The 19,622-nt window shown below is 36.1% G+C and overlaps 1 protein-coding gene across 2 annotated transcripts in view; it reads left to right on the top strand.

The window, feature by feature from the left end:
• The window catches only part of NOX4 (NADPH oxidase 4), a 203,377-nt gene that overhangs the window by 40,353 nt on the left and 143,402 nt on the right, over positions 1 to 19,622 (top strand). For both annotated transcript variants that reach the window (XM_055143267.1, XM_055143273.1), the window contains exons 7-8: positions 10,755 to 10,827; positions 15,308 to 15,388. In XM_055143267.1, the coding sequence (XP_054999242.1) occupies positions 10,755 to 10,827; positions 15,308 to 15,388 (154 nt within the window). The remainder of the gene's footprint in view (positions 1 to 10,754; positions 10,828 to 15,307; positions 15,389 to 19,622) is intronic.

The raw sequence follows: 19,622 nt of genomic DNA, 5'->3' as shown, positions 1-19,622 counted from the left end.
TACTAGGAAAACAATTGTAAAATTGCAGTGAAATCAGAAGTCCTGGTTAAGGGCCAGAAAGACTGCTCCATAACTGGAAGCCTGCCTCATGAGTGGAGGGGAGAAGGCAGCTGGAATAGAGAAGGGATCACTAAAAAAATGATGGCTGGAGGAATCAGTCGGGATGGGAGATACATGCCGAAAGTAGAAAATGCCCAAACATAATGACCTCTCAGTGTCTGTGTTGCAAGCCATAATGTCCCAAAGTAGAGAGTATTGGGAATATTGTCTGCCATGGAGGCAGGGGGAGGATGGGAAAAGGGGATGTACCAGGGATATTGGTAGTAGGGAATGTGCACTGGTGGAGGGATGGGTTTTGATCATTGTGTGATTGTAACCCAAACCTGAAATCTCACAGTGATTCAATAAAAACAAAACAAAACAAAAAAACAAACAAAAAAAAACTCTTGTGATAAAAACTATTAAAAACAAACAAACAAACAAAAGTCCTGGCTAAGCAGATGGAATTCAAATGAAAGAGACATGAAATGAACTAAACATGTGTCTAGTTTTCCTGCAGGCTCTGGTGAAACAGTATGTGGCCTGTGGCCGAGTGCTTTGGCTTGGACAGGAAGAGAGATTCAGGCAAGAGTTTCCTGTCCGAAGAGCACAAAAACGAATCACCAAGCTCTCTGTGTACAAAGTCTTAATTTGGTCATTTGGTAGACTATTAAAAAAACAACAACAAAAAAAACAACAACAAAAAAACCCCTACAAATAGGGGCTAGAGAAATAGTCCAGTGAGTAGGGCACTTTTCTTACACTGTGTCGACCTGGGTTCAATTCCTGCCACTCCGTATGATTCCGGGAGCCCACTAGGAGGGGTCCTTAAGCCAGAGACAGGTATAAACTCAGTAATACTGGGTTAGTCCCCCAAAGTTTTTTTTATGAAAAAAAAAAGAAAGGAATTCCTCAAAAATCATTTGTTTCTCAATCTGTCTCCTTTTTTATTTGTAAGTCACTTTTTCTTTCATAAGCATATTGTTTATAAAAAGATCAACCATGACTATTAATTTATTAAAAGACATTTCTGAATTTCTTTTCTTTTTCAACCTTCTGTTTATGATGATAAAAGAACTAAACTATTTTGGGTAATTTTAGCATTTATTTCAAAGACAAGGATGATTATGTAATTGAGATGTCTCTCTAAAGAGTGGACTTTAATGCTAGAAATTAGAATTGCTTATGGACTGAGATTGGAACCTTTAAAGTGCATCTCTTTTCTTTTGAATCAATTTTATGACAAGTCAGGTGTTTTTCCTTCCTGCTCATAAATCAGTAAACAATTTTCCCTTCAGGAACACAATTTAGTTTTTCTTATTCCCAAGGCTATTATGTTTTTTCTGGAAGCTTTAAGGATTAGAGGCTAAGTAGGAGAGAAAAGCAGAAAAACAACACCTTACATAAGAATAATTATAATTTTTTTGTTTAGGTGAATTAATTTAAAAGAAATAAACAAGAACTTTAGTACTATTTTTACAACACAAAGTATAATTGAAGCCATGAATTGAAATGCTTAAAAGTGCCTATGTTTGAAAAGGCATAAAGCTATCTCTTCTATAATAAAGGTGTTGCATTTAGAATTTAGCATGATTTTTAATACTTCCAAGTTTGCTGGCAATTTCTCATTATAGTGAATCTAAATCACCCAATGTACTTTTTCAAAGTCTTGTGATATTAAACAGAGACAACAGATAAAAGTTTCAGTATCAGGTTTACCATGGAGAGTCGCCTGTAGGGTACCAAGCAATGTTTTATTGGTCTTCCCACGCCTTGCTGGTGATCTCATCACACTCGCCTTGACTTCTCATCGCAGCCTACCCGTGGGATAGCCTCCGAGCTTCCGCTGTTGTTCTTCCCACCTAGTCAACTTCTTCCCACACTTTAGTGTTAGCTGACATGCCGTGTCATATACAACTTTATCCCAGTTTTTATAGAAAGAGCTGAGTGCTTCTTTCCCTGGGCTCCGAATAATACATAGTAAAGGCATGCTCTGGAATAATGAATTTCTTTAAGCACGCTGTCTTAGCCACTGGAAGGCCAAATTGTTGCAGGAGAGCAGGGCTATTTAAAGCGAATGCCAGGCATCCTGCAAAAACTTTGGATCAGATTTGTTGATTTAAACAATTTGAATGATCTAAAAATAGCTATCAGTATAATTTTCATATTCTAGTCTCCAATAATTACATGAAATAATTAATATTCTGTCAAAAAATTACCTGCTTCCCATGTTGGTAGCCTCCTAAGGACCAAGAGTGATCCCCAAGTGCAGAACCAGGACCAAGCCATGGTTTCCCCCAAAACAAAAAAAGAGAGTAGCAGGACCACAATCTCAAATAATTGTATATACACATATATTCCATTAGTCAGTTCATCTTCAAAGGAGGTCAGCTACTCTCTTTCCCCTGATTCTTTCCAATATGTTTTTATTTCTGCTGAATTAGAAAGTAAGTAGTGTTGAAAGCTAAAACCTGATGACATACTTTAGTACTTCTCAGTCTTTATACACTCATATTTCTTTTTTGTTTCCATGCTTGTGTTTCAGTCATACAATGCTTGGGTACCCATCCCTCCACCAGTGCCTGTTCTCCACAACTGATGATCCCAGTATACATCCCACTCCCCACCCCATCCCCCACCCCATCCCACCTCTGTGTCAGGGTATTCCCTTTTGTTCTCTCTCTTCTTTTGGATGTTGTGATTTGCAATAAGGTATTGAGTGGCCATCGTGTTTGATCTACAGTCTACTTTCAGCGTGCATCTCCCATCCCCAATGGGTCCTCGAACACACTTTACCTGGTGTTCCCTTCTCTATCTGAGCTGCCTTTACCTCCAGTGCATGAGGCCAGCTTCCAGGCTGTGGAGCCAACCTCCTGGTACTTATCTCTACTATTCTTGGGTGCTAGACTCCCATCCTGTTACTTTGTATTCCACAGATGAGTACAATCTTTCTATGTCTGTCTCTCTTTTTGACTCATTTCACTTAGTATGATACTTTCCATGTTGATCCACTTATATGCAAAGGTCATGACTTCATCATTTCTAGCAGCTGCATAGTAGTCCATTGTGTACATGTACCAAAGTTTCTTTAACCAGTCATCTGTTCTCGGGCACTTGGGTTTGTTCCAGATTCTGGCAATTGTGAACAGTGCTGCAATGAACATTCAAGTGCAGATGTCATTCCGACTATACTTTTTTGCCTCTCCTGGATATATTCTCAGGAGTGGTATTTTTGGGTCAAATGGGAGCTCAATTTCTAATTTTTTGTGAAGCGTCCATACTGTTTTCCAAAAGGACTGAACCAGTCGGCATTCCCACCAGTGTAGAAGTGTCCCTTTCTCCCCACATCCATGCCACCAGCAGTTGCTTTTTCTTCTTTTGGATATGTGCCAGTCTCTGTCCTGTGAGGTGGTATCTCATAGTTGTTTTAATCTGCATCTCTCTGATGATTAGTGAAAAAGAGCATTTTTAATATGCCTTTTTGCCACTCATTTCTTCCTTGAGAAAGTTTCTGTTCATTTCATTGCCCCATTTTTGATGGGGTTGGATGTTTTCTTCTTGTAGATTCCAACCAGTGCCTTGTATATCCTTGATATCAATCCCTTATCTGATGGGTATTGAGTGAATATTCTTTCCCATTCCATAGATTGTATTTTGGTTACTGTATCTTTTGCGGTGCAGAAGCTTCTTAGTTTAATACAGTCCCATTTGTTTATCTCTGTTTCCATTTGGTTGGTCAAGTGGCATGTCATCTTTGAATATACTGTTAGCTTCAATGTCATGGAAGGTTTTGCCAACCTAGTCTTTAATGTACCTTATGGATTCTGGTCTGATGGTGAGGTCTTTATTCCATTTTGATCTGATTTTTGTGCATGGTGTTAGGTTTTTGCACGTGGTTGTCCAGTTATTCCAGCACCATTTGTTAAATAGGCTTTCCTTACTCTACTTCACATTTCTTGCTCCCTTATCAAATATTAGATAATCATACATTTGGAGTTGTGTGTAGGGATATTCTGCGGCTCTGCCTTTGTTCCAGTACCATGCTGTTTTGATATTACCACTTTGTAGTAGAGTTTGAGGTTGGGGAAGGTGATGCCTCCCATCATCTTTTTCCCAAGAATTGCTTTAGCTATTCGTAGGCATTTATTGTTTCATATGAATTTCAGGAGTTTTTGGTCCATTTCTTTGAAGATTTTCATGGGTATCCTTATAAGGATAGCATTGAATCTGTATAGTGTTTTGGGGAGTATTGCCATTTTGACAATATTAATTCTTCCTATCCATGAACAGGGAATATGTTTCCATTTCCTTGTGTCCTCTTTTATTTCCTGAAGTAGCATTTTGTAGTTTTCTTTGTAGAGATCCTTTAATTACCTCCTTAGTTCAGCTGATTCTGATGTACTTGATTTTCTGGGGCACAATTGTGAATGCGATTTATTTTTTTTTTATGTCACTTTCCTCTGTCTTGTTATTCATGTATAGGAAAGCCAAGGATTTTTGGGTATTGATTTTATAGCCTGTTACTTTACTGTACAAGTCTATTGTTTCTAGGAGTTTCTTGGTAGAAGTTTTAGGATTCTCTAGGTATAGTATCATATCATCTGCGAATAGTGAGAGCTTGATTTCTTCTTTTCCTATCTGGATACCCTTAATGTCTTTTTCTTGCCTCATTGCAATTGCAAGTACTTCCAGTACTATGTTGAACAGAAGTGGTGAGAGTGGGCATCCTTATCTTGTCCCTGATCTTACAGGGAAGGCCCTAGTTTTTCTCCATTGAGGATAATTCTTGCCATGGGTTTGTGGTAGATGGTTTTGGCTATCTTGAGGCAAGTTTCTTCTAAACCCATTTTGGTGAGAGTTTTCATTATAAATGGGTGTTGGATCTTGTCAAATGTTTTCTCTGCATTCATTGAAATGATGATATGGTTTCTGTCTTTACTTATGTTGATATGATGGATTATGTAGATTTATTTCCAAATGATAAGCCATCCTTGCATTCCCAGGATGAATCCCACTTGGGTGTGGTGTATGATCTTTATGATGAGTTGTTGGATTCTATTTGCTAATATTTTGTTGAGGATCTTCGCATCTGTGCTCATCAAGGATATTGGTCTGTAGTTTTGTTTTTTTTTTTGTTAGTGGTATCTTTGTTTGCTTTTGGTATTAGGGAGATATGTGCCTCATAGAAACTTTTGGGGAGGGTTCCTGTTTCTTCAGTTTCCTGGGAAAGCTTGAGGAGAACTGACAACAGGTCCTCTTTAAATATTTGGAAGAATTCACTAGTGAATCCATCTGGGCCTGGGCTTTTGTCTTTGGGGAGACTTTTGATTACAGTTTCAATTTCCTTGACATTGATGGGTCTATTCAGGTATTCCAGGTCTTCTTGATTCATTCTTGGAAGATGATAGGAATCCAGGAATTTATTCATTTATTCTAGGTTCTCTTGTTTTATGGTATATAGACTCTCAGAGTAGGTTCTGATGATCTTTTGAATTTCATTAGGTTCTGTTGTGATGTCCCCTTTTTCATTTCTATTCAGTTTATTAGGGTTCTCTCTCTCTCTCTTTGTCAGTCTTGCTAGTGGCTTATCAATGTTCTTTATTTTCTCAAACAACCAGCTCTTGGTTTCATTGACCTTTCAGATTAATTTTTGGGTTTCCATGTAGTTAATTTCTGCTGTAAGTTTTATTATTTCTTTCCTTCAGCTGGGTTGAGGTTCCTTTTGTTGATATTTTTCTAAGGTCTTGAGCTGTGAAGTCAACTTATCTGTGAAGGCCCTTTCTTCCTTCCTGAGGAATGCTTGCAAAGCTGTAACTTTTCCTTTTAACACAGCTTAGCTGTGTCCCATAGGTTTTGGTAGCTAGTGTCTTCATTCTCATTTGTTTCCAGGTTGTTTTATTTTTATTTCTTCCTTGAGTTCCTTCCTGACCCACTCATTGTTCAATATTGAGTTGTTTAATTTCCAGGTGTTTGATTTGGTTCTCTGCATCTGTGTGTGATTAGCTTCTGTCTTCAGTGTATCGTGGTCTAAAAAAATAGTTGATACAATTTCTATCTTCTTGATTTTATTGAGGTATGCTTTGTGACTGAGCATATGGTCTATTTTAGAAAATGTTCCATGTGCATATACACTAATATTTCTTACCATTCAATAAATGGTTAAAACATTCATGAATAACGTAATATTTAAATAAATTAGTCAAATAGTATTCTTTTTAATTTTTGGATCTCTAGTAAATATGCTAATTATATTTTCCAGGTTGTTGTGATGAAATGATCTTTCAATCTCGCTAAGTTTGTGCCTGTTATGACCCAGATGGGAAGCCTATATGTTTACACAGTAGACATTAATCAAGCCTCAGCAGGATTACTGAAAAAGTTCTCTCCAGTGATAAATTTTACATTATAGATCCACCTGGGAATTTGTAGTTTTTACTTTTGGTGAACTAGTTTTTAAACAATCATTGAAGTCAGAGCAGCAATTTTTCTATTTTTTTCTTCACATTTATTGAAATGTAATTGTAGCATACCATATTATACATTTCTAAAGCATATTTCATAATCTTCCTCTGCATGTACACATATGATTTTATAACTAAACTCAAGATGGCAAATATATATCAAGATGAAAAAAAATTTCCCCAACTATTTTGCCCATTAAAAGATGGCCTGCTCTTTCTTCTTCTTCTTTTTTTTTTTGGTCTAATTTCTCTCACTAACAATGTTTGAATTTTCTAGAATATTCTATAATAGATATTGTATAACTTATACATTTTGAAGCATTTTTAGAGAAATGTCTGACTTTTAGTTCTATAATTTTGATTTTGAACCCAGGTCAGCATTTTGGAGTGTTTTTAGAGAAATGTTTGACTTTTACTCAGTCCTTTAATTTTGAAAATTATCTATGTTGTTGTCCATACATCGAGTTCTTTAATTTTAGTGATTAATTTCAAGCACAGATAATGGCATAATTATTTACTCACTCATCTATTTATGGATTTATTTATAAGGTATAAGTGCTTAGAGTAAATCTACTATGAACATTTTAAAACAAGTTTTTCTGTGGCTACATATTTTTGCTTCTTTTGGGTAAATTCTTAAGTAGGCGAGGTCTACTTGATTCTGTAGGCAAGGCATCCTTGGGCGGGGGCAGTAGCAAGTCATGGAGAAAGAACGAGGGGTGAGTGGAGTATGATTTTCCCTTTGTTGTTGTTTTGTGTGTTTCTGGGTCGTAACCAGCAGTGCTCAGTGTTCACAACTGGCTGTGTGCTCTGCAGTCCTTCCTAGCTGTGTGCAGGGGCCACGTGCATCGCTGTGCATGAACCCACACCAGCCGCTGGGAAACAGACGCTTGCCCCCTGTATTATTGCTTAGCTGCATGTTGTCTGCTTTGTTTTGTGGTGCCAGGTGTGTTTTGTTTATGAACCCAATACCTGGCACTGATAAGCATGTGCTCCATTACAGACCTACATTCCTGACACTATGGTTATTTTAAAATAGTAATTTTCCTGTGCTGTTAGTTTTTTAGTATGAATGACTAGTAAGAGCTTAATCTTCTGCCCTGGAACAGTTTTGTTTGGGGTCACACTGTCAGTCCGAAGGGCTCCTTCCAGCTAGGTGCCATGTGGTACCACAGATGGAACCTGGGCCTCCTGTATGCCAAGCCTGTGCCAGAACCCTTTGAGCTACATATCTAGCCATTACACTACTTGTCTGTGATAATTAGAAAGAGATGGAAAAGAACAGCATGTGAAAAAAAAATGGAGCATATAGTTTGGACTAGTCATATCAGGAAAACGTGAGTTTTCTCTGACTTTGAAATATATGTATTGATGAAAGTGAAGTGGGGAAGATACTCAGTGTAAATTACATAAACACTAGTTCGCTTATTTCTCTTGTGCTCTTTATAAATGCCAAGATGTTTCTAAGGTACTGACATTTTTGATGCTTCCACAGATTCTCTTTCTTCTTTGTGGAATTGATATTGTGCCCAGGTTGTCTGCCTCTACTGTAGCTTACAGTTTATAAAGTTCTACTTCATAGATGGTTTCTTGGAGAAGTGGTGGAATGTCTCTGCTTTCAGAGATAATTCTCTTACTAGCTTTTCTTGATTTATGATGGAGTATTTCATATAACAGTTAAAATGTCCTATTCCTTTTAAGAGTAAATAAGGGAAAATTGTAGACATATTTTTTTTGTTTTAAGAAAAGAGGCTGCTGTGATTTCAACTGTGATTTTATGTGACTTTAAAACTTTTATAAAAACTTAAAAAATTTTAACTCTGTGACTTTATGTGATTTTAAAACTATGTGATTTGATGTGTGTTGAAAGTAGACTATGGACCAAACATGATGGCCACTTAGTCTCTGTATTGCAAACCATAACACCCAAAAGGAGAGAGGAAGTAAAAGGGAATGTGCCTGCCGCAAAGGCGGAGGAGGAATGGGGGAGGAGGCGGGAGGGATACTGGGAACATTGGTGGTGGAGAATGGGCACTGGTGGAGGGATGGGTACTCGATAATTGTATGACTGAAATGTAATCACGGAAGTTTGTAAATCTGTATCTCATGGTTATTCATTAAAAATATAAAAAAACTGTGATTTAAAAAGTTTATCAGCTGTTAATTTTGGGCAATTATATATCATATAATTAATTTCAAAAATATACATTTTAAAGTTTTATTTATTAAAAATTTATTTAAGAGTCATGATTTACAAAGTTACTGATAGTTGAGTTTTAGGCTTACAATAATTCAACACCAGCCCCTCCACAAACATTAACTTCCCTCCACCAGTGTTCCCAGATTCCCCCCATCAGCCCCCACCCCTGCCCTGCCTGACAAATTGACAGGCACATTAGAAAGTTTCCGTAGTTGGCCCTTAGCTCTCAAGTATTCAGTCCTGTTGAGTCTGTGTTTTGGGTCTATGGCTATACCCCTCACTCATGTCACTGGTATAACTGAAGCCCTGACCCCTGTTCACCCATTACTTCATGTTCTCTTCTTCCTCTTTGATGTCTTTCCTTCTCTGTTCCCTCTAACACTGGGGTGGAGGGTAATCGAAGCATCCCCCTTAACTACAACACATTTCCTTGTCCAGTATTCTCTATTCCACAGATGTGTGAGAGCATCCTGTGTTTGTCTTTCTTCTGGCTTACTTCATTCAACATGAGATCTTCCGGTTACAACCAGTGGTGGCATTGCATGATTTCATCATTCCTTGATGCTTCATAGTATTCCATTGCATATATATATATATATATATATATCACATGTTAATAATCCATTCCTCTGTATTTAGACACCTAGGTTGATTCCATATGTTAGCTATTTTACTGAGTACAGTGATAAATAATGGAGTGAATATGTTCTTTTGAGAGAGTGTTGTTGTGTCCTGGATATAGATGTCCCAAAGTGGAATTGCTGGGTCAGATGACAGCTCAATTCTGATTTTACTTAGAACTTTCCGCAGGGGTGGGCCAGATGACATTCCCACCAGCAGTGGATGAGGGTTCCTCTTACCACATACTTGCCAACACAAATTGTTTTTTTGCTATGTACCACTCTTCACTGGTGTAAGATGGTATGTTATTCATTTTAAAAACAAATATTATAATGCCATGCTAGAAGTACTGATCTCAGCATTATTTTATGTTTTAAAAATAAATATCTGCGAGTGTTTTTTAAAATTATCTCTGTACATTTTCCTGAGAATCCACCATTTTGTTAAAAGTTACTTAAAAGTTACAGTTTTTAGAAAGATTTAGATTATCCATATTTTGTTTTTAAAATTATTCCACATAATAAAGATGAAGTCCCTTCAGATTTTTGGAAATTACAGTTTTATTGTGAAAAAAATTAGATGGGTAAAAGTGTTGCTACTGGGTTATTTACACTTGGAATAGCATATATCCATAGATTTTATATTCACCATTCTGTGTAGGTAATTTGTAAACAAAATTATTTTAAATGTATTCAAGTATCTAATATACATATTTTAATCAACTAATTAATTAATTTTTGGGTCACACCCGGCAATGCACAGGGGTTATTTCTGGTTCATGCACTCAGGAATTACTTTTGGCCGTGCTCAGGGGACCATATGGGATGCTGGGAATCGAACCCGGGACGGCCACGTGCAAGGCAAATGCCCTATCCACTATGCTATTGCTCCAGCCCCTAATATACATATTTTAAAATTAAAATGAATAGAGTTTAGCTAATATGTTGATAGTGTTGACATGTTAATATGTTAATAGCGTTGACATTTCTGGCTTGGAGGCCAGAGTGATAATATGATGGTAGGATGCTTGCCCTGCACATGGTCAATCTGGGTTCAGTCCTTGGAGCAGGTCCTCTGAGGCCCACCAGGAGTGATCCCTGAGCTCAGAGCCATAAATAAGCCCCCAGCACCAACAGGCATGGCTCCCAAACCAATATAGCTATGGTTTTGCTGTATATCTTACCTCCACCACCATGTCCAAAACCTTCCACCAGTGTTCTTTTTACTTCTGGAGCTTGTCTTAAGTTCTTTGATATTATACTAATTTTAAACCATCTTTTATGAGATGAAAAATGTGCAGAGAATCACACACAATTTGAATGCATTTCTCTCAGAGAAGCTTAGCAGTTCAGATTCTGAGGTAATGTGTTTTTTATTTAAAAAACGTTTTCAGTGTGGTTTAAGTTCGATCCTACCTCTGTCTCTGTCTATAGTTCCTGGCCTGACAGGAGTCTGCATGGTATTGACGCTCTTCTTGATGGTTACAGCTTCTACATATTCCATGCGGTAAGCAGCAGTCATTATTGGATGTTAGTAATCAGAACTTTTTTTTCAGATTATCTGAATTTTCATGTGGAGAAAAATATTTAAATAATTGAAAGCTTTGATAATGTAGTGTTCTGGTTAATGATGTTCTGAGTAATAAAAAGTGAATTGGAAACAATTGTAAATTTCCTTTCCTGTTTTTGAAAATTCTATTTGTGTTAGTCAAATTGTTTGGATTAGGCAGGCATAACATATATTGAATTTTATAATTGAGAAAATTTGAGTTCTTTAGGGTAGCAGATCTCTCCAGAACACATATCTCTCTGAGGCATTGGGTTCCATGTACATGCAGAAGGGCCTTGTGTATTTCTAGGAATATATAACTTAACATTTTTATAACCAATTTCTAGATGTGGTTATTCTGCTACAATTTAATCTATACCCATAAAAAAACTTTGTATACATATTTAAATGGCATCTGCTAAAGTGATTTGAAATGTTTGCTTTAACCTTATCCTACCTAGTAGATTTTTATCAATATATATATTGTAAATATATATTTTATGAGAATTTTTATATCTTTCCTGGTGGTGTACTTTTTCTGGGGAAAGTTTCTGGTTGAGAAAGCAAAGGAGACAAAGAAGATTAATATTTTAATCTTCACTCATTCACCTTACTGAACTCTGAATGTCTTGAAAACATGTGCATTCGAAGTAGTTTTCCAGCATAATACTCAAAGGTGCCTATCCTTGCATGCCATGGTGCAGGTTAGCCTCTATTATTTAATGGTCTTCTGAGCACTGACTGCTGAGAGCAGCCCCTGAGCACAGCGATAAGTGGCTCCAGAAGGTTGGTCCAGACACCTTCCCCACACAAAAGAAAAAAGTAATGAAAAATAGAAAAATGCATAGGAAAACATGTTCACTACTGATTATCAGGGAAAGGTAAAAACAATGATAAAAATTTCACTACTGAGAGTATCACATATGAAAAAACGTCCAGAAAGAGCAAGCGCCTGGAGGTGGTAAGGAAAGGAATGAGCCCTCAGGAACTGTTGCTGAAATGCAGATTTGTTTTTCCCTTATGGAAAAGAGTTTGCAAATGTCTAAAAAGTTAAAAATAAAATTACACTCATAAGTATTATTTCTATTAACACAAGAACACAAAGTGAACGGGCTGGAGAGGTAATGCAGTGCTCGCTCTCAGGTGAGCAAGGCAGGGATCAGTTTCCCTGAGTCTCCTGGGAGTGATCCCTGAATGCAGAGCCAGGAATGTAACAGGATCACCGCCAAGTGTACCCTGTCTCCCCCAAACCTCACTAATTTTAAAACATATGCACAGCTATGTTTATTGTGGCAATATTTTGAGTGTGTGTCCTATGTAGTAATTGTATTTAAACCATCTAAATATTTCACACAATAGTATTGTGAGACTTGATTTTATCTTAATTATCTACAATGAAAAATAAGTTGTTACATCACCATGATAGGGTTCTAGGTATACAGTATTACAAACCATACCTGCAACATATCATTATCCCTTCATCAGTTCCTCAGGATCTCTTCCAACACCAACCTAACCCTCCTGGTATTTTCCTCTTTGGGTACCACACCCAGCTGTTCTAGAGATAGTCCTGAATCTGGGTTCAGGGGTCACTCCTAGTGAAGCTCATGGGGCTATTTGCCATGTTGGGGATTGAAGTGAAGTCAGCTTCATGCAAGCCTTACTCCTGTACTATTTCTCTGACCCCACACTCAGTTATGTAGGATGATTTTCATGGCCTAATATGATAGTAGTTTTACTACTCCCTTAGTATGTTTTTTTATATTTCACATAAGAGAGAGAGCATTTTGTATTTGCTCCCTTTTGGAATGACTAATTTCACTCAATATAATATCCTCTAGTTTCACCCAGGTAAAAGTGAGTTTCATGGTTTCATCTTTTCTTAAAGCTCCAAAGTCTTCAGTTGTGTATATATATATATATATATATATATCACAATTTCTTTGTTCACTTATCTGTTCTTGGCATGTCCGCTATTTCCATATCTAAAGATTGTGAGTGAATGAACATACTGTCAATAACAGTCAAGATAGAGAAATAACCCAAGTGCCCGACAAGTGAGTTTAGAAGTAGCATACATATACATCTTAAAATAGTACTAAAACAGTAAGGAAAGGTGAAGCCTTGACATTTGCTAAAGTATGGATGGAATTATAGGGTATCAGGTAAGTGAACGGGAAAATATTTTACGGTTTAAAACTATGAAAACCAGACCAGAGAGATATTACACCGAGCAGATCAGGATTGCACACCACCTGTGGAATGGATAAAGAAGGGCAGGGCCACTTAGCCACTTTGCCTGTGCCTGCGTTTTCTTACCTCTCCATAATTCACCATGACCATTTGAAGACATCTGAATGGTAGGAACGTAACCACACAGCAATAGGCAGAAACAAGCTGCAAAGGTTACAACAAAGCAGTGCAGAAAACCACCAGGCTTAGTGAGTGAAGATGCTATCCCGATGACTCAACCAGTAATAGTGAGCTGTGTAAGGTCTCTGATAAGGAATTTAGAGAGGAATTGTTAAGGGTGCAAAATGAGTTCAAAGAAACAATGGGACCTACTGCCAATAAAACACAATAAACTACGGTGAGTAGGGCCTTGCCTTTCATTCAGCTCACCTGGGGTTGATCTCTAGTACTGCAATGTGGTCCACTGAGCCCGCCAGGAATGAATACTGAGCACAGAGCCAGGAGTAAATCCAGAGCATTGTTGAGTGTAGGCCTCTCTCTTTTCCCCAGAAGAAAGGAAAAACAAATACTATGAAAATCAAAATTTCTTTATGTCAATTTGCCTTAGACATATTTAAAATGTGTTTTGGACAAGTTATAGTTATGTGGTAGTAGTACATTCTTGGAATTTGAATAGTTTGCAAGGAAAAATTATGAAATAATGAACTATAGAATGAATATTTACTGTCAACAGGTTAGTCATAGTATAACTAAAGTGAGTAAAGACACAAATGAATTAATTTCCAGTTTTACAATAGAAAAAAATACTTGTAGGGTCATTATCTTGGGACATCCTTTCTGTTAGGTTTGTAAATGTTAAGCATGTCCTCAGGATAAATAAATAGTGCTTCCAAAAACTAAAAATGTATGCCATTGAATGTAGAAATTCTTATAGGAATCTAGATTTAAATATAATTAGACATGTGCAAACAACCTTTTACTAGACACTAGGGCACTAATGAACTTTAGCAGAAACTGAATAAGGAAAATATGAAACAAACTAATTGGTTAGTCCTTAAATTGGGGCTCTCTAAGGTTCTGAGGGGTCTGTCAGAAATAGGTTGGTAACTTTACAGTTAACTGCCTTCTACTTCTAAGATTCTTATACATGACTATTCACTTAGATATCTGAAATAAAGTAATAGTTCTTTAATTTCACCTTTGATCTTGGCTATACCAGGTTGTGCTCAGGGGCTACTCTGCAGTTCCAGGAATCAACCCAGATTTTCTGCATGCAAAGCATATGTTCAATTTATTGAGATAGACCGCTGGTACACAAACACTGTGCAGGCAGCCCAGAGTTACATGGTTTCATCTCTGCTTAACTCTCCACAGTATTAAATTGCATATATGATCCCACAATTCCTTTATCCCTCTATCCATTCTTGGTACACAGGCTCTATCCATGTCTGGGCTACTGTCCACAGTACTGCAATGAGTGTACTAACAATCGTAGCCCAGAGAGGGAGGTAACCCAGGGCCCAACAGCAAGTGGATGGCTATGGAAGTGGAATAAACACACACCTTAAAATGTTGCTAAGCTGTAGAGGAAGAGGACACTTCCCTGAAACAGCCTTTTGATTGTGCTTTTCCTATCTTTTCCTCAGATTTTCTGATATCCTAGCACAGTAACACTAAGATGTCATTCTTATATCATATTTGTCCAGTCAGATAATATAAAACATATATTTATTTAATTTCCCTTTATTGGAGCTACTCTCAGGAATCATTTGGAGCTTCAATGATTTTTATAAAATTGCAATGCAATTTTAGTTGCTTGCCTTTTAGCCTACATCATAACGAAGCACTGCATTTCATTTGTTGCATACACCATTGTTTGATATTTTTATTTTTTGGGGACCTTCCCTGGTGGTACTCAAGGGTTACTCCTGGCTCTGCACTCGGGGAGACACTGCAGGTGGCGCTCATGAGACCATAGGAGCTATCAGGGATGGAATCCAGGTCCGCTGTATGCAAGGCAAGCGCCCTACCGACTGTTCTTTTTCTCCAGCCCTCAGACCTTTATTTAAAACATAAAAATCCCTCAAAAATGATAATGTGCTAGTTGCATATTTTTGCATTTCTTTCTGCATAGAATGTCAGTATTTTGATATAATAATAAGTTAAGTTAATGTTTGAAATGATGCAGTCATTTTAGTGAGAAGAAAATAAAGTGGCATTGAAATTAAGTTATTTGTTTTTTCAGAGTTTCTAACTATAACATCTTCTGGTATACTCATAATCTCTTCTTTGTCTTCTACATGCTGCTGATATTGCATGTTTCAGGGTAAGTTAAAATATAAGCTAAATAATTAAATGACAGAAATTATAATACTAGATGTTAAAGTTGTATGTGCTTATGTAGAGTTATTAAAGAAATGTATAGGAATTCTGTAGAAAATGCTAAAAACTGAGTAGTTTCAAGAATAGAAGAAATAGTTCTAATTTTAGCATGTTTTAGTGAAACAATTATGAAGTATATACAATGAACCAGCAGTTATTTCTCACCAGGTGCTGTATTTTTATTTAGAATTTTTTGCAGTTTTAATTTTTTGTAGGTTTGTTTAGTTTTTAATTTTAGGGGGTGGCACTTGAGTAGTCAGGGCTTACTCCTGCCTCTATATTCATGGACGACCCTTGGCAGTGCTCAGGTCCATATGTGGTGGGGGTGAGGCTGCTGCAGTCCTACATGCTGTATGCTCTCTTTAGCTCACAAAGTGTTGTAGCTTTAAAAATCTTTCTTTAGTTCTACTGTGATATCCTCAGAGATAAAGAAGTGAAAATGTGCTTAAGATATTTTGGTGTTTATATTTAAAAGAACTCCTTATGCCTTGCTACTGCAGAATATTTAAGAATGAACTATCAGTTATTAGGTTTAAAGGTCAAATGACATTAATAGTTACAGAGAAAAATCACTGATGTAATAAAGTAACTAACGGAAAATTGTGTCAGAAATATGAGATAATCACAAAGGAATAAAAGGAAATATCCTAATCTTTTTATAAAGAATCACCTTGAGTAACTTGAGAAGCATGTGGGCCCAAGTAGGATACTCACAATTAAGGTGAGACTGGTGAAGGAATTGGTTTGGGAATATGCTGTGCCTGAAATTCAATTGAGAATAATTTTAATTCACAGTATTCACTAAAATTAAAAGTATGGTTATTAAAATGATTTATTTTGTTAGAAGAAAACAATATATTTCCATCTATGTGTATTTCTACATGATGGACTACAGTGGACTTACATTGTCTGGCTGACTTAATATGCAACAATAGGTCTGTCATTAGATTCTCTTTGGCTTAACAAATGGATATTTGGCAGAAAGCAGAGAGTTAACAGATTGCAAGTTCTTCAATGAGAGTCTTTATAATTTTTCAGAAGCTAGTTTTGCATATATCTTCTTATTATAAAATGATTAACCTTTGTTGTTGTTGTTGTTGTTTGTTTGTTTTCTTTTTGATTTTTTGGCCACAGCCAGTGATGCTCAGAGGTTACTCCTGGTGGTGAAGTGGGTCCCATAGGGGTTCCAGGGATTGAACCCGGTTTTGCAGTGTGCAAGGTGTATATGCCTAAATCTGTCACTGTCACTGTCACCCTGTTGCTTATCGATTTGTTCGAGGGCACCAGTAACGTCTCTCATATTGAATTAAATTCAGTGTAAAGTGAAAAAAATAGTATTTTTAATTTTTAAGAAAAAGAAATAAACTGAAAATAAAATCACAGCATACAATCAAGTGAAAGGTTTAGGGAAAATGAAAAAAAATTATGAGTAAAAATTGTCAGATTCCATTGTGAAGGTAAACATTAAAATATTGGGAACAGAAGGAAGCAGATTCAGAGTACAATAACAAAAGGTAGTATAGGAGTATGAGAGATAAAGCTCTTGTATTGCATGTGGGCTGAGGCTGGTTTGATCCCTGTCATCACATATGGTCCTCTGAGCTAGGAGTAACCCTAGCACATTTAAATAGTCAAGAAGCAGAGAGAAAACATATTTTTTAGCCAAATTGCCTACACCAAGCCTACAAGTCAATGATAAAATATATGCACATAAAATTCTATCAACCTTTCCTAGTAGAGAACATATAGCTAGGAAAAGAAGAATGACATATTCATACAACTAAAAGATCAAAAGTCCCAGTAAAGAACATTTAGTCATGAAACGTTATCATGCAAAAATTATGAAGAAAGAAATATTTTGATGTTTACCTTTATAATGGAATGTGACATTTTTCATTCATAAATTTTCTTCATTTCCCCTAAATCTTTCACTTGATTGTATGCTGTGATTTTGTGTTCAGTTTATTCCTTTATCTGGAAAACTGAAGATACTTCCAAGTTTTTCCATTTTATATTGAATTTGATTCAATGTGCCTCTCACACCAGCAAGAGTACAGCAGTCAAGACACTTGCCCTGCTCACAGCTGACACTGGTTCAATGCCTGGACCCACAGATGGTCCCCAAGCCTGAGCACAAAGCCAGGAGTAATACCTCAACACTCTAAGTGTGCCACCATAGAACCCTACCAAATGATAGCCACCCCCTCAATAATATAAAAGGGGTCTTATTTGCAAATATTGGACCCAGAAATATAAAGTAATGGGCACAGTAGAGTTTCCACTCTTGTTCCATTTGGATGTTTTCTACCATGGAGGTAGAATATCAGGATTTGCATGTTCATAATCATGATTTAATCTCTTGTATGTGATCATTTACTATTTTCTGCTGACCTATTCTGAATTCTATATTGATAATTAACCTTGGTCCTGGGCATAATCATAATAATTGTTACTTTATTTACCATTACTTGTACTATATAATTCTGTTTCTTCTTCAATAGAGTAGGGTCTCTTATCTTGACTCATATACTTTAGGGTCACTGAATCAATAAAAGGGATCCATGAATAACTCCTGAAGTATAGTATATGAGAGTTATTTATGGACTGAGAAAGAAAGCCAGAGAGCAAACTTCTGGCTTTCAAAAAAATCCTATAATTTTGACCAGAAGATTACATTTAGACCATAAGATTTCATGAGATTACATTTGGGGATTTTATATAGATGAATCTAGGTTTTATCTAGTTAAAAATAACTGGTAATTAGGAAAATGAGCAGTACCATTACACCGTCTCATGAATCCAAGCTTCTCACATGTAAAGAGAGTTTGCTTGAGAAATCTAATTGTAGATTATTGCATCATTGAAATAGAGGATATTAATGTTACTATAAAAATAATTTATAAGGTTTGGGTAATAATCAGGTAATTTCCTATAAATACATTGTTACACATGACTGTAAGCATATTTATAATGTGCACATATTAATATATAAGCATGTGTTTTATGAACATGTATATAGGCATGCACACATTATAATATATATGCACACAGGCACATTTAAATTTATATAACATTTTTTAATACAGAACAATGGTGTAATTAATATGATTTCCTCCTTTTATTAATGGGAGTGAGACAAAGAGCTAAAATTAGGTGAGTATTTAAAGCCACAAAGGTAGTATTTAACGGGACAGGAAATTAAACTTCCAAATATGAACACAGAGTTTATGTATTTAATTTCTATATTTATTTTTATTTATTAAATTATTCAATGGAATAAATCAAGAGTAAAGTATTTTTTAAATCAAGAGTACTCTTACTATGAATGGAATGAGTATGCTAATCCTAAAATTATCTTGGCTATTTTACTAACCATATTGACATAATTATATGTATATTTATTTTGCATGTTTCAGTCAGAGATTCTTTTTTTATGGTTTGCACAGGCTCAAAATTTTTGAAGGCAGAATATAGTATTTTCTTAGAACAAAGTAAAAAATACATCTTTATGCTTTTATAAATACTTTATATATACCAGTTTGTTATACATATAATTATAAAATAGGTATAATAAATCTAATAATAAAATTATATTTATATGATACTTTAACCTCTAAACTACTTATACATAGCTAAAAATAATGAAAATAACTAGAGTAAAATTAAAATAGCATGATGAAAAATATATTCTTTTCCGTGTTATAATTGCTCTTGTGTCTCCTTGGGCCTCCTGTATCTCTTCATTTAGGGGATAGATTGTCCACATATTTTTTAAAAAATATTTTCTATTAAGTGGCTTATCCAGAAATACTTGAACCTAATGGCTATCCTGGACAGCAGTTGGCAGTGCAGGTCTTACTGTTAGATGCTCAGGCCTGATGATGAACATATGGTGGTCCCTTTGAGACTCACCTAGTTCAAAGGCTAGAACTCAAGTCAGATTAGAACACAGAGAATAACCTTTCTCAGCTATACAAAGAGGGGTCTCTAGTTTTAGGGTAATCAAGTAAAACTTTGGTTTCATGGGAACCAAGAAAATTTTTAAAGATTCCCTGAGGCATACTGGATCTCTATTTTAGGAATGTAGTCTATATTTCTATACTGCTTCTAGGAGGACTTGATTAACTGTTTATGGTACTTGATTAACTATTTGTATCTTGGTAATTGTCTGCTTTTGT

Source organism: Sorex araneus, chromosome 1 (genome assembly GCF_027595985.1).
Source record: "Sorex araneus isolate mSorAra2 chromosome 1, mSorAra2.pri, whole genome shotgun sequence".
Classification (NCBI taxonomy): Eukaryota; Metazoa; Chordata; class Mammalia; order Eulipotyphla; family Soricidae; genus Sorex; species Sorex araneus.
Note: the sequence above shows the minus strand (reverse complement) of the source record. Positions and strands in the feature narration are given on the sequence as shown.